The 12,688-nt window shown below is 44.8% G+C and overlaps 2 protein-coding genes across 5 annotated transcripts in view; one reads left to right on the top strand and one right to left on the bottom strand.

The window, feature by feature from the left end:
* SNX5 (sorting nexin 5) overlaps positions 1-1,704 on the bottom strand; it is an 83,462-nt gene extending 81,758 nt beyond the window's left edge. Inside the window, exon 1 of the mRNA XM_030196257.1 lies at positions 1,514-1,704. Coding sequence (XP_030052117.1) covers positions 1,514-1,549 — 36 coding nt within the window. The 5' untranslated portion in view covers positions 1,550-1,704. The remainder of the gene's footprint in view (positions 1-1,513) is intronic.
* Positions 1,705-2,309: 605 nt separating this feature from the next.
* Positions 2,310-12,688, top strand: part of MGME1 (mitochondrial genome maintenance exonuclease 1) — a 53,769-nt gene continuing 43,390 nt past the window's right edge. For 3 of the 4 annotated variants that reach the window (XR_003941440.1, XM_030196255.1, XM_030196253.1), the window contains exon 1: positions 2,310-2,591. The gene's annotated coding sequence lies outside the window, so the exon portion shown is untranslated. Of the gene's footprint in view, positions 2,609-12,688 lie in introns of all 4 variants that reach the window. The other variant, XM_030196254.1, reaches the window with a different exon arrangement.

Below are 12,688 nucleotides of genomic sequence, written 5' to 3'. Positions count from 1 at the left end.
CAGTTTTTTAGCACCCCAAGCAGAACTTACCCCTCAATATCTATGTCCCTTGTCATGTTGGAGGAGTGCTTCACTAGTGACACAGTTGATCCTTGGGAAACCCTCTTCCATTTTTCACTGTTCAATACAGTATTACTTAAGCTGAAGAGCAGAAAAACCCTCCATTGCCTCAGGTACAAACTTAGATTCATGAGCCCTCTAGGGACAAGGAAATACCCAGTGTACCTGAATGTAACTCACCTTGAGCTACTACTGAAAAAAGTGTGAGCAAATCTAAAATAAAATAAATAAATGGCCCATGGAGCCACTTTTTTCCCCCCAAACCTACCATATTTTTAATTCCCACAATTAACTACAGTATGAGGAGTTCTCCAACCCAGTTTTCCTAGGCCCTACCAGTGGAAATATATGCCAACCACAACAGAAAGGATGGAAACGGGAGCCAGCCAGCCACACTACTGAAGACGAGACAACAAGCTGGCAGCTCCAACACAACGCTCGCATACACGTAAAACCATCAGATAAATAGTCAAGTAGCGCCGCCGCCACAATCACGAGAAGGCAAGAGACAGGGTTCAAACTCCTATGACTCGCTATGTTAATTTATCGCTCATACTCTTATCTGCCATACCCGTGGGAGCCCTGCTCCCTGCATTTCAAATCATCAAAAGAACCATGACTACCCTAACCCCCTCCCTCAGCAAACTCCATATCCCACTGCCGGCCTCCCCTCGGTAGTCCGACATGTCCTATATCTGGCCCTTCCCTTAAAAATATTTGAACGCTGCTTTACCAACTTGTATTCAGCTTACTAAAGGAAGCTGCTGATCCTAACAATTCGTTTTGTAAAGAGAAATTTTTACCGATCTCCTTCAAAATTGGCTTCAACCCAAAATTCTTTTTAATCCTTTTTAAAAGTTGCGACGTCCACCTGATTTTCCTAACAAGCTGAACAGTCCCTCAATATGTATGCAGTGTTTTGTATAAGAATACTTTCCATATATGAGCCCCGATCAAATGGGTACTGTCTGGCTACTCTCTGCAGTTCCGCTTTGTCAACCATCTCGCCATCACATGCTCCGCTGGCAGGCACTACAGATTTCACTAAACTTAGAACCAAATGAGGTTGTTTCCCCTTGCCAACAGTCCTATAAGTTGCAAAGCCGGTGCGCGACGTTTAAATGAGTTGGAGCGTCTTTTATATGAACGCCAGACAGCAATGCATGTGTTGCTAAAAAATTGAATATTAGCTTTTTTTTTTTTCTTTTTTTTAAATAAAGGTGCATATCACCGCAAAGCATGGGGAAAAGCAATGCGAATAAGTTGTTTGACATCTAGATTCTTTAGGGAGCAACAGTTATCAGGGTGGGGTACAGGAATGATATCACCTCTCAGTTTACGAATTGTACCTTCCCTTTTGCTGGTTACGTACTCAAGCGATTTTCCTCCCGGCATTTTTTTTTTCAATGCCAAAAATTAAGATTTCGCAATTAGACAGTTCTCCTTTACTTACTTTGCTCAGGTCCTTTTCTTCGGGACTGGAAGCCATCTTTATAAATGAGCAGGTAAGCGGAAGAGCGCTGTGCACGATGAGACTTGCTCCCGCAACCAGCAGGCAGCTGTAGACACCTTGCTCATTAATAATTAGTACACATGCTAAACCCAGCTCAAACAGCACGCTCCGCCGCACCAGGAGAGCCCGCTCCTCCTTCCGACCAAGCGCCTCCTCTTCGCGCGCGTCACCCTTAGTACGGAACTGAATAGTCCTCCTCGTGTCCAACCCAAGGAGGTTTAGTAGACAGGATTGAAAGTTAAACTGAGCCTATCTAGTCCACCGTAAGCAAGAAAGACAGTCGGGTTAATCTCTGTTTCCACGCCCCCTCGCGGCCATCATCCACTACACTGAAAACAAAGCAAACATATGAGCTTGCTCCATCCATCCTCGTTGTCGTTCTTTATTGTTGGTACTAGCATTTCCTTCTAAACGGCCACATATAGCTGACCACCTTCTAACCGGCCACAAGATGTAGCCAGCTACACTCTAACCGGCTACCTTCAGCCAGGTAAAAGGCGACCAGCTACATGTGGCCGCTTGGAAGGAAATACTACCAACAATAAAGAACGACAACATGGATGATAAAGCAGCTCAGGTTTGTTTTTGAGTGTTCTGGAGATGACGGCTGCGCTGGGGGGTGTGGAAACAGAGATTAACCTAATTGGTGTCAACGTGTTGACGTCACTTGCTCTTCTGTCTATTAAAGTTCCTTGGTCCAGCCTCCTTTCTCTTGTCCACCGCCCCTCTCCCCTTTACGCTAATTGGCAGGCTTTTTCCAGGCGCTGGTTCCGCCGCGCCCGCGTGGGGTTTGGACGGTTGCATTGTGGGGAATGTAGTTAGGTAGCGAGTTAGTCTCGTCGCCGAGGTATAGCGAACGGACTACAAGTCCCGGAGCGTTCGCGTGCCGTGAGTCCGCAGGAGTATGGTAGTAGTTGTTTGGCATTGCAGGACAGCTACAGCTCGTTGGAACTCGGAACGGCAGTGGCACGCTAGCTGTGGAAAAAAGCAGACGTGTTGCGAGCTGGTGGAAGTGAAGGTAACAGGAGACCCTCTGTATGTCTGCTTTTTGAGTAAAGGTTTTTAAACGAAGGTAGCACAGGGACAGAGTAGGGAATAGTGGTATTTAATTTACTTTCTCACACGGCAACAGTTGAAGTGGGGAGAGTATGTGGTGGCTTCAATAGGGGACTGTAAGGTCTGATCCTCAGTTGTGGCACTATCGTGAGGATTGGCGTCAGCATTTTTAGGTTTTTGGCAGTGTGCTTGGGTTAGTGGGTAGCCAGGGACAAAAGGTAAAAAACGAATCCAACGGGATCCTCCCGGACACCGTCCCGTAGCCAGGTCAGAAAAGGGGTAACAAGTTGTATTTTCTCTTTCTTTCTTTTTTTTTTTTTCTTAGATTCTCAATGCATTCTGGGGAGATTTCGGTATTGCACCGCCTTGGGTGAAACTCTTCATAAAAGCGGTTAATAAATAATTGTAAAATTATAATGGCAAAAACACAACAATTTTCAAATAGACTGAAATGTAGAATTAGTAGCGAAGTAGGTTGCACGCTTAAGAACCGACTTTCCGAGATGATGGTGGGCGGGGGTGTTAAACAACTCGATTTACCCTTCTCTGGTAACCTGAGTAATTTGCTCGATATCTGCACACAAAGCTGACACCAATGTTTTAGGTGCCATTGAGCTCCCAAGTGGGTCGTCCAGTGAATCTCCCAGCTGTGCTGTTCAGAAGTAGGCTGTCATTTCTGTTCCTAAACTGTGCATTAACTGGCCGATGAAAAGCTTACTTGGAGCACCTAATTTGGGCTCCAGTAATCATGATTATCCCAATACCACAAATGGGCTGTTTTGACAAGTGCACACCTTTCCCACCTTCCCACTGGCAAAAGTACCTCCTATTATGTTTTTGGGTTTGTGTGATTGTCAGGAGGACCTATTGCTTTGCCTGCTCCCCGCCCCCCCCCACCCCCCCCCCCCCCCCCCCCCCAAAAGCTGCTGTCCTAGGTGGTTGCTTAGTCTTTCCAAATTGGGTGGGCCAGCTCTGTTTTTCCCTCAGCTGGATGCTTTAGAACTTCATCCATGAGCCTCTCATTTGTGTTAAAATCAAATTTCCAATATGTAGAGCAGTTGATCTATTTGGTTGGATCTTCAGTACTGTTGTTTGGTTACTGGTGGTGATAAAAGACCCACCAACCTATTTTGTTGGACTGCCTGGAAATGTCTTGTGGATGTCAGTTGCTTTATGTATTTATGACCTATTAATGTGAACTCTGATTAAAGTACAAGATTTCTGAGGGTTATAGTGCAAATGAGGTTAATGCAAAACTAAAATGCTTGTTTGTCTGAAATGCATCATGATCTTTATGAGATCATAAATTAGTTCATAGTGCAAGAACTGTGAACTTTATTCCCCACCAATTTGATTGGCTGATGCGCAAAACCTAATGCTGGCGCTACAGGCGATTAGCACAGAAGAAGGCTCTAGTACAGGAAACATGCTCACCGAAGATGAGCACAAATTGCATTTAAATGTAGGTTAATGATATTATTAACTGTTCCCACCCAATGCTCAGAGAAACATTGCTCAAAAAACCCTGCCCTAATACTGGAAACCTACCGCCAGCTCTAAGGACACGTTGAAGGGTTAGAAGAGAGGATTTCTCATGATTTTCCTCTTAAAATCTGTTGGCTTTTATTTGAAAAGGAAAGAAGCTTGCACTAATGATGGGGAACAAATGTGTGGAAGCACACATGGCACCTGTTTCTGTGTAAAAGAGAAAGTGGAAGCACATATGGCACATGTTGTCACTTGTATTTTTCGGACTATAAAACACACTTTTCCCCCCCCCAAATTTGGGAGGAAATGTGAGTGCGTCTTATAGTCCGAATGTAGCGTACCTGCGCGCTGTGGGGAGCGGCCAGGGCCGGTCTTAGGCCGAGGAGAGCATTGCGACTGCATAGGGCCTCGCGCTCAAAGGGGCCCCGCGCGGTGTGCCTCAACTCCACCCAGTGCTTTTTTTGTGAGGTCTGGCTCCTGCTCCCTTCCATTCGTGCACCCGTGCTCCCTGTTTTGAAATCTTTAATTTACCCAAAGTCGCGGAGAACCAGCAGTAAAAGCAGCAGGCAGGCTTGCCTTCTCATTGCTTCCCTTCCCTCTCAGCGCATCCCGCCTTCCTCTGATGTAACTTCCTTTCTGCGAGGGCGGGACACGCTGAGAGGGAAGGGAAGCGACGAGGAGGCGAGCCTCCCTGCTGCTTTTACTTACTGCTGGTTCGCCGCAACTTCGGGTATGTACATTAAAGATTTCAAGGCAGGGAGCACGATTGCATGAACGAAAAGTCGGGGCGCTGAGGGCAGGCAGGTGGGCGGGGGTTTGAACGAATCACTGGACATGGAGGGGGGAGGGCAGGGGAGAGAGGAGAATCGTTGGACATGGATGGCAGGGGAGAACAAATTCCACTGCAGAGCCACACAGGTTGTGCAAAACTGCTGTCCCCATACAAGAGTGATGCACAACCTGTGGACTTCCAGCAGATCTCCGCCACACTTTTTGCTTCAAAAAAAATTATTTTTCCTATTTTCCTCCTCTAAAACCTAGGTGCGTCTTATGGTCCAGTGCGCCTTATAGTCCGAAAAATACGGTATATTTAAACACAGAAAACATTTCTTTGAAAAGCTTATATTTAAGGAGCAGAAAAACGTTGATGTGTGCATGCCCGTTCAAACCCTGATGTGCATGCACATACCTTCCCCTTGCACAGAGTACATATAATTTGTATGCAGTTAATGTTGCGTATTGGGAAGTTATTTTCCATCGCTGTTCCCTATAGTCCCAGAATTCTGAGCATCTGCCCATAAGAGCATAAAGAAATGCCATGCTAGATAGGACCAAGTTCATCAAGCCCAATATCCTGTCCCCAGAATGGCCCAGTGCACATGGAAGTACCTAGCAGATGCCATTAAGAAACTTCATCTGCAGTGAGTTTTTCACATCTGATTTTTTTTTTTTTATTATTATAATATGACTAGAATTATAACACCAAATACATGTGATTTCGTTATCCTGGAGACTTACATTTGCCAAAAAAAAATCAATTTAAAAATGAAAACCTAAATGAGAAACATGTATAGTTGACAGTACAAACATTCCCTGTGTTTCTCAACCTGATTTCACTAGTAAAAACTAATCATTTTATAAGGAACTCTGGAGGAGCTATGATATGTGAGCAAAATGCTGTCAAAGGCCCCGGGTTGATTAATTACAGGGAAAAGGGCGATTACCCTCTAGCATAGGCATTGCCTTCCAAATGAGGAATGAGAGGGAATATAGGACTAATGGATAGTGCGGTTTAGAAATATTCTTAAGAATTGCACACTTATTTATATGGGGATTTAACTTCACTTTCCTGAAATAAACTAGCTGGAAGGGAGATAAGATTCCCCAACTCATTTCTGCAACTCTGTTCTGCATCTGGTTGACTTTTAGTAAGTGTTTTGTTTCTGTAAAGCAATATTTTATGCATTGTTGTGCACCAGGTATTCTGGTCCCAGACTAAAACAAGTCCTTGTTGTAAGAGAGATTGAAAAGTTTATCTCAAGACTTCCCAGACTAGTTGTGATGATTCCACCCCCCCCCCCCCCCCCAACAGCCAGTTAGGTTTTCATGATATCCACAATGAATATGCATGAGCTGAATTTACATACACAAGAGTTATGGTATATGCGGTATTCTCATGCATATTAAGTACATAAGTATTGCCATACTGGGACAGAATGAAGGTTCCTCAAGCCAGCATCCTGTTTCTAACAGTGGCCAATCCAGGTCACAAGTACCTGGCAAGATCCCAAAACAGTACAATACATTTTATGCTGCTTATCCTAGAAATAAGCAATGGATTTTCCCCAAGTCCACTTTAATAATGGCTTATGGGCTTTTCTTTTAGGAAGCTATCCAAACCTTTTTTTTAAACCCTGCTAAGCTAACTGCTTTTTCTACAGTCTCTGGCAATGAATAGTCATTGTGGATATCCTGAAAACTTGAGTGGCTATGAGGTCACATGACTGGTTTGGACAGCCCAGGTTTGTCTGATAGAGCTCATACCTGCCCTCCTTTGTTTCTTTAATTTCTTACCATTGATAGAGAGTAAAATAAATTTAAAAGAATGCTGTAAATAATATAAAGGGTTTTTCCATTTTCTCTATGAAAAAAAAAACTTTGTAATTTAGACCAGAGAGACATTTAGGGGCATAATCGAACGTGAACGTCCATCTCCATGGGCGTCTATGTCTGAGAACGGGTACGTGAAGGGGTGGGACAGACTGTATTTTCAAAAAAAAAATGGGCGTCCATCTTCCGCTTCAAAAATACGGTTTGTACAGACCAAAATGCCATGGATTTAGTCGTTTCCGAGCTGGGTGTTTGTTTTTTTAGCGATAATGGAAACTAAAAATGCCCAGCTCAAAAACGTCCCAATCCAAGCCATTTGGTCGTGGGAGGGGCCAGGATTCGTACTACACTCGCCCCCCTGACATGCCAAGACACCAATTGGACACCCTAGAGGTCAGTGCGGTGGATTTCAGACAACGCTCCCACATGCATAGGTCCCTTACCACGGGTGCTGAGCCCCCAGCCCCCCTCCCCCAAAACCCACTACCCACAAATGTACAACACTACCATAGCTCTTAGGGGTGAAGGGGCACTTACATGTGGGTACAGTGGGTTTTGGAGGCCTCCCATTTACCAGCACAAGTGTTACAGGTAGGGGGGATGGGCCTGGGTCTGCCTGCCTGAAGTGCACTGCGGTACCCACTAAAAGTGCTCCAGGGACCTGCACACACGCAAGCCTCTGGGACTTGTTGCTGCTGTATAATCTTGGCATACCAGTTGACACCTGAAGACTAATGTCTCCGAAAACGTCCTTTATTGGAATAAGCACGTTTACTCACAGTTAACTGCAGATCAGAGGTTGTGCCCCACTGGCAATGAGTCTCGCTGGTACTGAGATTAGCAGTAGGTCCGAGCTGACAGAATGGTGTATAATGCCCTCTTTCAGCAACATTCAAGGTAAGAGCTAAATTCTGTAACGTGGCTAACACATGAAAGGGATCTAAAACTGTCTTACAAAAATGGCCACTCCCTCATGGACTACCGGAAACAAAACAGGGCACACTCTGACCCAGTAAGCAGCGGGAAAAGCACCATGGGAGTAGAGCCTACCAACTACCAACATCGTGAGCATGTAACACAAGCTGGTGGAATCACGGAGCCCAATACCCTACACCTTCCACGATGCATTGCTGATGTGACTCTGCAGTGCCCTTAACAGAAAAGGTGTCACACTCACCCGAGACCTTCATCAGAACCAGGGAAAGGCTGTCAGAGGATAGAACACATTCTGCTATCATGGAGGTGGGCACGGCATTTGAGGCTGGCATACAGACTGGGAAAAAAAGTTTGTAAAGTGGGGTTTTTTTGGTGGGAGGGGGTTAGTGACCACTGGGGGAGTCAGGGGAGGTTATCCCTGATTCCCTCCGGTGGTCAGTTGGGGCACTTTTTTGGGACTTGGACCTGAAAAAAAAGGGTTCGAATAAAGCGGACCAAATTCTTGTCAAAAACGCCCTTCTTGTTTCGATTATCAGCTAAAGACGCCCATCTCTCCTCGGCCGATAACCACGCCCCAGTCCCGCCTTCGCCACGCCTCCGACACGCCCCTGTCAACTTTGTTCGTTCCTGCGACGGAGTGCAGTTGAAGACGACAAAAATCGGCTTTCGATCATACCGATTTGTTCGCCCACTGGAGAAAGACGCCCATCTCCCAATTTGGGCCGAAATATGGGCGTCTTTCTCTTTTGAAAAGAAGCTGGATTGAGACTTATTTTCAAAGTACTTAGACTTACAAAGTTACATAGAGGCATATTTTCAAAGCACTTTGGGAGGCTAAGTTCCATAGGTTTCTATGGAACTTTGGGAGGCTAAGTGCTTTGAAAATGAGCCTCATAGTAACCTATGAAACTTTGTAAGTCTAAGTGCTTTGAAAATGAACCCATTGTATCCTGTATATGTGAATTTGCTAAAGTTTTTCCCTCAGTCTGGGGAAAATAGCTCTGTAAATCAGGCTCTGACTCCCTCCTTTCTACCTGAAATAAAAATGAAGAAACATATGCAAAGTGGCTCTCCTTTGTAATACATACAACTTGGAGGGGAGAAGAGAAGGATTTGGGATTTAGTTTGTCTTTTTCAGTAGTAACTCAAGATAAGTTACATTCAGGTATACCAGCAGGCTTATTTTCGAAAGAGGAGGACACCCATCTTCCGACACAAATTGGAAGATGGGCGTCCTCACAGGGTCGCCCAAATCGGTTAATTGAAAGCCGATTTTGGTGTCCCCAACTGCTTTCCGTTGCAGGGACAGCCAAAGTTCCCAGGGGGCGTGTCGGAGACGTAGCGGAGAGACTTGGGCATGCCTAACACATGGGCGTCCTCGACCCATAATGGGAAAAAAAAGGGCGTCCCTGATGAGCATTTGGCTGACTTTACCTGGTTCTGTTTTTCTTACGACCAAGGCACAAAAAGGTGCCCGAACTGACCAGATGACCACTGGAGAGAATTGAGGATGACATCCCCTTACTCCCCCAGTGGTCACTAACCCCCTCCCACCCTCAAAAAATATCTTTATGTTTAAACTGTTTTTTATTGAAACTTCATCATGTTACAACTGTTCAATGCAAAACACTGCATAATTCCACATACATATCATGCTGTTTGTAACCATCTTAATACAAATTAAGTTCTTAATTTTTATAATATTTTCCTCCACAGTCCCTCTTTCCCATCCCCTCCCTCTTAATAATAGTAGTCATGCATCAGGTAGTGCTGAAATCATTATGATCTCGCATCCAACCATCTCCAATTTCCAATAAAAGTTTTACCCCCCCTCCTTTCCATCCATACCCTGTGAGGTCTGGGCTCTGATGACCTCTCCATGTCAATGCTCAAAAAATATCTTTAAAAATATTTTGTGCCAGCCTCAAATGTCATACTATGGCTCCATCACAGCAGTATGCAGGTCCCTGGAGCAGTTTTAGTGGGTGCAGTACACTTCAGGCAGGCGGGCCCAGGCCCTTCCCCCCCCCCCCCCCCCCCCCACCTGTTATACTTGTTGTGGTAAATGTGAGCCCTCCAAAAAACACCACAGACCCACTGTACCCACATCTAGGTGCCCCCTTCACCCGTAAGGGCTATGGTAGTGGTGTACAGTGGTGGGTAGTGGGTTTTGGGGGGGGGCTATGTACCTGAGAGCTTTTTATGAAGTCCAATACAGTGCCCCCTAGGGTGTCTGGTTGGTGTCCTGGCATGTGAGGGGGACCGGAGCACTACGAATGCTGGCTCCTCCCACGACCAAGCCAGGGCTTGCATTTGGTTGTTTCTGAGATGGGCATCCTTGGTTTCCATTATCGCCGAAAATCAGAAACGACCAAGTCTAGGGACAACCATCTCTAAGGACGACCTAAATGTCAAGATTTGGGCGTCCCCGACCGTATTATCGAAATGAAAGATGGGCGTCCATCTTGTTTCGATAATACGGGTTTCCCCGCCCCTCCATCGGGACCTTTTGCGAGGATGTCCTCAGCAAAACTTGGGCGCCCCTTTCAATTATGCCCCTCTAGGGGGCTCATTTTCAAAGCAGTTTCAAAGGTACTATGGGGCTCATTTTTGAAAGAGAAAAATGTCTAAAAAGTGTCATAAAGCACCATTTGGACAGATTTCTTATCTAAATGTCCAAATCAGTATTTTCAAAGCCTTTGTTGCAGACCTCTGTCTATGCATTTGTCTGCAGTGCATCCAGGTCACAAGGAGGCGTGTTGGGGGCATTCCTAACACTTGGATGTTTTACAGCCATAATGGAAAAAAACCAAAATGGCTAGGGCAAAAACGTCAACATTTTGGCCATTGTGTAATGAATAAGACACAAAAAGGTGCCCTAAATGACCAGATGACCACTGGTGGGATTCAGGATTGATTAACTTTTATTCCATTTGATCATAGTTCTCAGCGGATTACATGATATTATATATATATATATATATATATATATATATATATATATATATATATATATATATATATATATATATATATATATAAAAGCATAGGTACATAAGTATTGCCATACTGGGACAGACCAAAGGTCCGTCAAGCCCAGCTTTCCAGCAGTGGCCAAACCTGGTCACAAATACCTGGCAAGATCCCAAAAAAGTGCAAAACATTTTATACTGCTAAACAAATTAGATGTTATCATATCATTCATTACCCCAACTGTAGGCTTGCATAAACAGTATCTTGAGCTCTGTTCTGGTGTTTTTTTACACTCTAATATTTCTGATTCAAAGACCACTAAATATAAATGCTGGGAAATTCCACAACCCGTAAATTTAAATACTATAATTATCAAGAGGTTTGGAAAACTTAATCATGAAAAAGGTGTATCACCACTCTTAACTTTGAAATCCAAATCAAAAACCTGGATTATACTTTAACAAAGGAACCTCAAACCACCTCATGGACACCCATTGCTATTCAAGAGGAGATCCGGGAAATTATAGACCGGTGAGTCTGACGTCGGTGCCGGGCAAGATGGTGGAGGCTATTATTAAGAATAAAATTGCAGAGCATATACAAAAACATGGACTGATGAGACAAAGTCAGCACGGATTTAGTGAAGGGAAGTCTTGCCTCACCAATCTAATGCATTTTTTTGAGGGGGTAAGCAAACATGTGGACAATGGGGAGCCGGTTGATATTGTATATCTGGATTTTCAGAAGGCGTTTGACAAAGTGCCGCACGAAAGACTCCTGAAGAAATTGCAGAGTCATGGAATCGGAGGTAGGGTATTATTATGGATTAAGAACTGGTTGAAAGATAGGAAGCAGAGAGTAGGATTGCGTGGCCAGTATTCTCAGTGGAGGAGGGTAGTTAGTGGGGTCCCGCAGGGGTCTGTGCTGGGTCCGTTGCTTTTTAATGTATTTATAAATGACCTAGAGATGGGAATAACTAGTGAGGTAATTAAATTCGCCGATGACACAAAATTATTCAGGGTCGTCAAGTCGCAGGAGGAATGTGAATGATTACAGGAGGACCTTGCGAGACTGGGAGAATGGGCGTGCAAGTGGCAGATGAAGTTCAATGTTGACAAGTGCAAAGTGATACATGTGGGTAAGAGGAACCCGAATTATAGCTACGTCTTGCAAGGTTCCGCGTTAGGAGTTACGGATCAAGAAAGGGATCTGGGTGTCGTCGTCGATGATACGCTGAAACCTTCTGCTCAGTGTGCTGCTGCGGCTAGGAAAGCAAATAGAATGTTGGGTGTTATTAGGAAGGGTATGGAGTCCAGGTGTGCGGATGTTATAATGCCGTTGTATCGCTCCATGGTGCGACCGCACCTGGAGTATTGTGTTCAGTACTGGTCTCCGTATCTCAAAAAAGATATAGTAGAATTGGAAAAGGTACAGCGAAGGGCGACGAAAATGATAGTGGGGATGGGACGACTTTCCTATGAAGAGAGGCTGAGAAGGCTAGGGCTTTTCAGCTTGGAGAAGAGACGGCTGAGGGGAGATATGATAGAAGTGTATAAAATAATGAGTGGAATGGATCGGGTGGATGTGAAGCGACTGTTCACGCTATCCAAAAATACTAGGACTAGAGGGCATGAGTTGAAGCTACAGTGTGGTAAATTTAAAACGAATCGGAGAAAATTTTTCTTCACCCAACGTGTAATTAGACTCTGGAATTCGTTGCCGGAGAACGTGGTACGGGCGGTTAGCTTGACGGAGTTTAAAAAGGGGTTAGATAGATTCCTAAAGGACAAGTCCATAGACCGCTATTAAATGGACTTGGAAAAATTCCGCATTTTTAGGTATAACTTGTCTGGAATGCTTTTACGTTTGGGGAGCGTGCCAGGTGCCCTTGACCTGGATTGGCCACTGTCGGTGACAGGATGCTGGGCTAGATGGACCTTTGGTCTTTCCCAGTATGGCACTACTTATGTACTTATGTACTTATGTACTTATAAGCTTGGTTTGCCATTCAAATGAGGAGTAAATTACTATCATTGGTTCAGGTGGGGAGGA

The sequence above is a fragment of the Microcaecilia unicolor genome, chromosome 3 (genome assembly GCF_901765095.1).
Source record: "Microcaecilia unicolor chromosome 3, aMicUni1.1, whole genome shotgun sequence".
In the NCBI taxonomy this organism is placed as follows: domain Eukaryota; kingdom Metazoa; phylum Chordata; class Amphibia; order Gymnophiona; family Siphonopidae; genus Microcaecilia; species Microcaecilia unicolor.
Note: the sequence above shows the minus strand (reverse complement) of the source record. Positions and strands in the feature narration are given on the sequence as shown.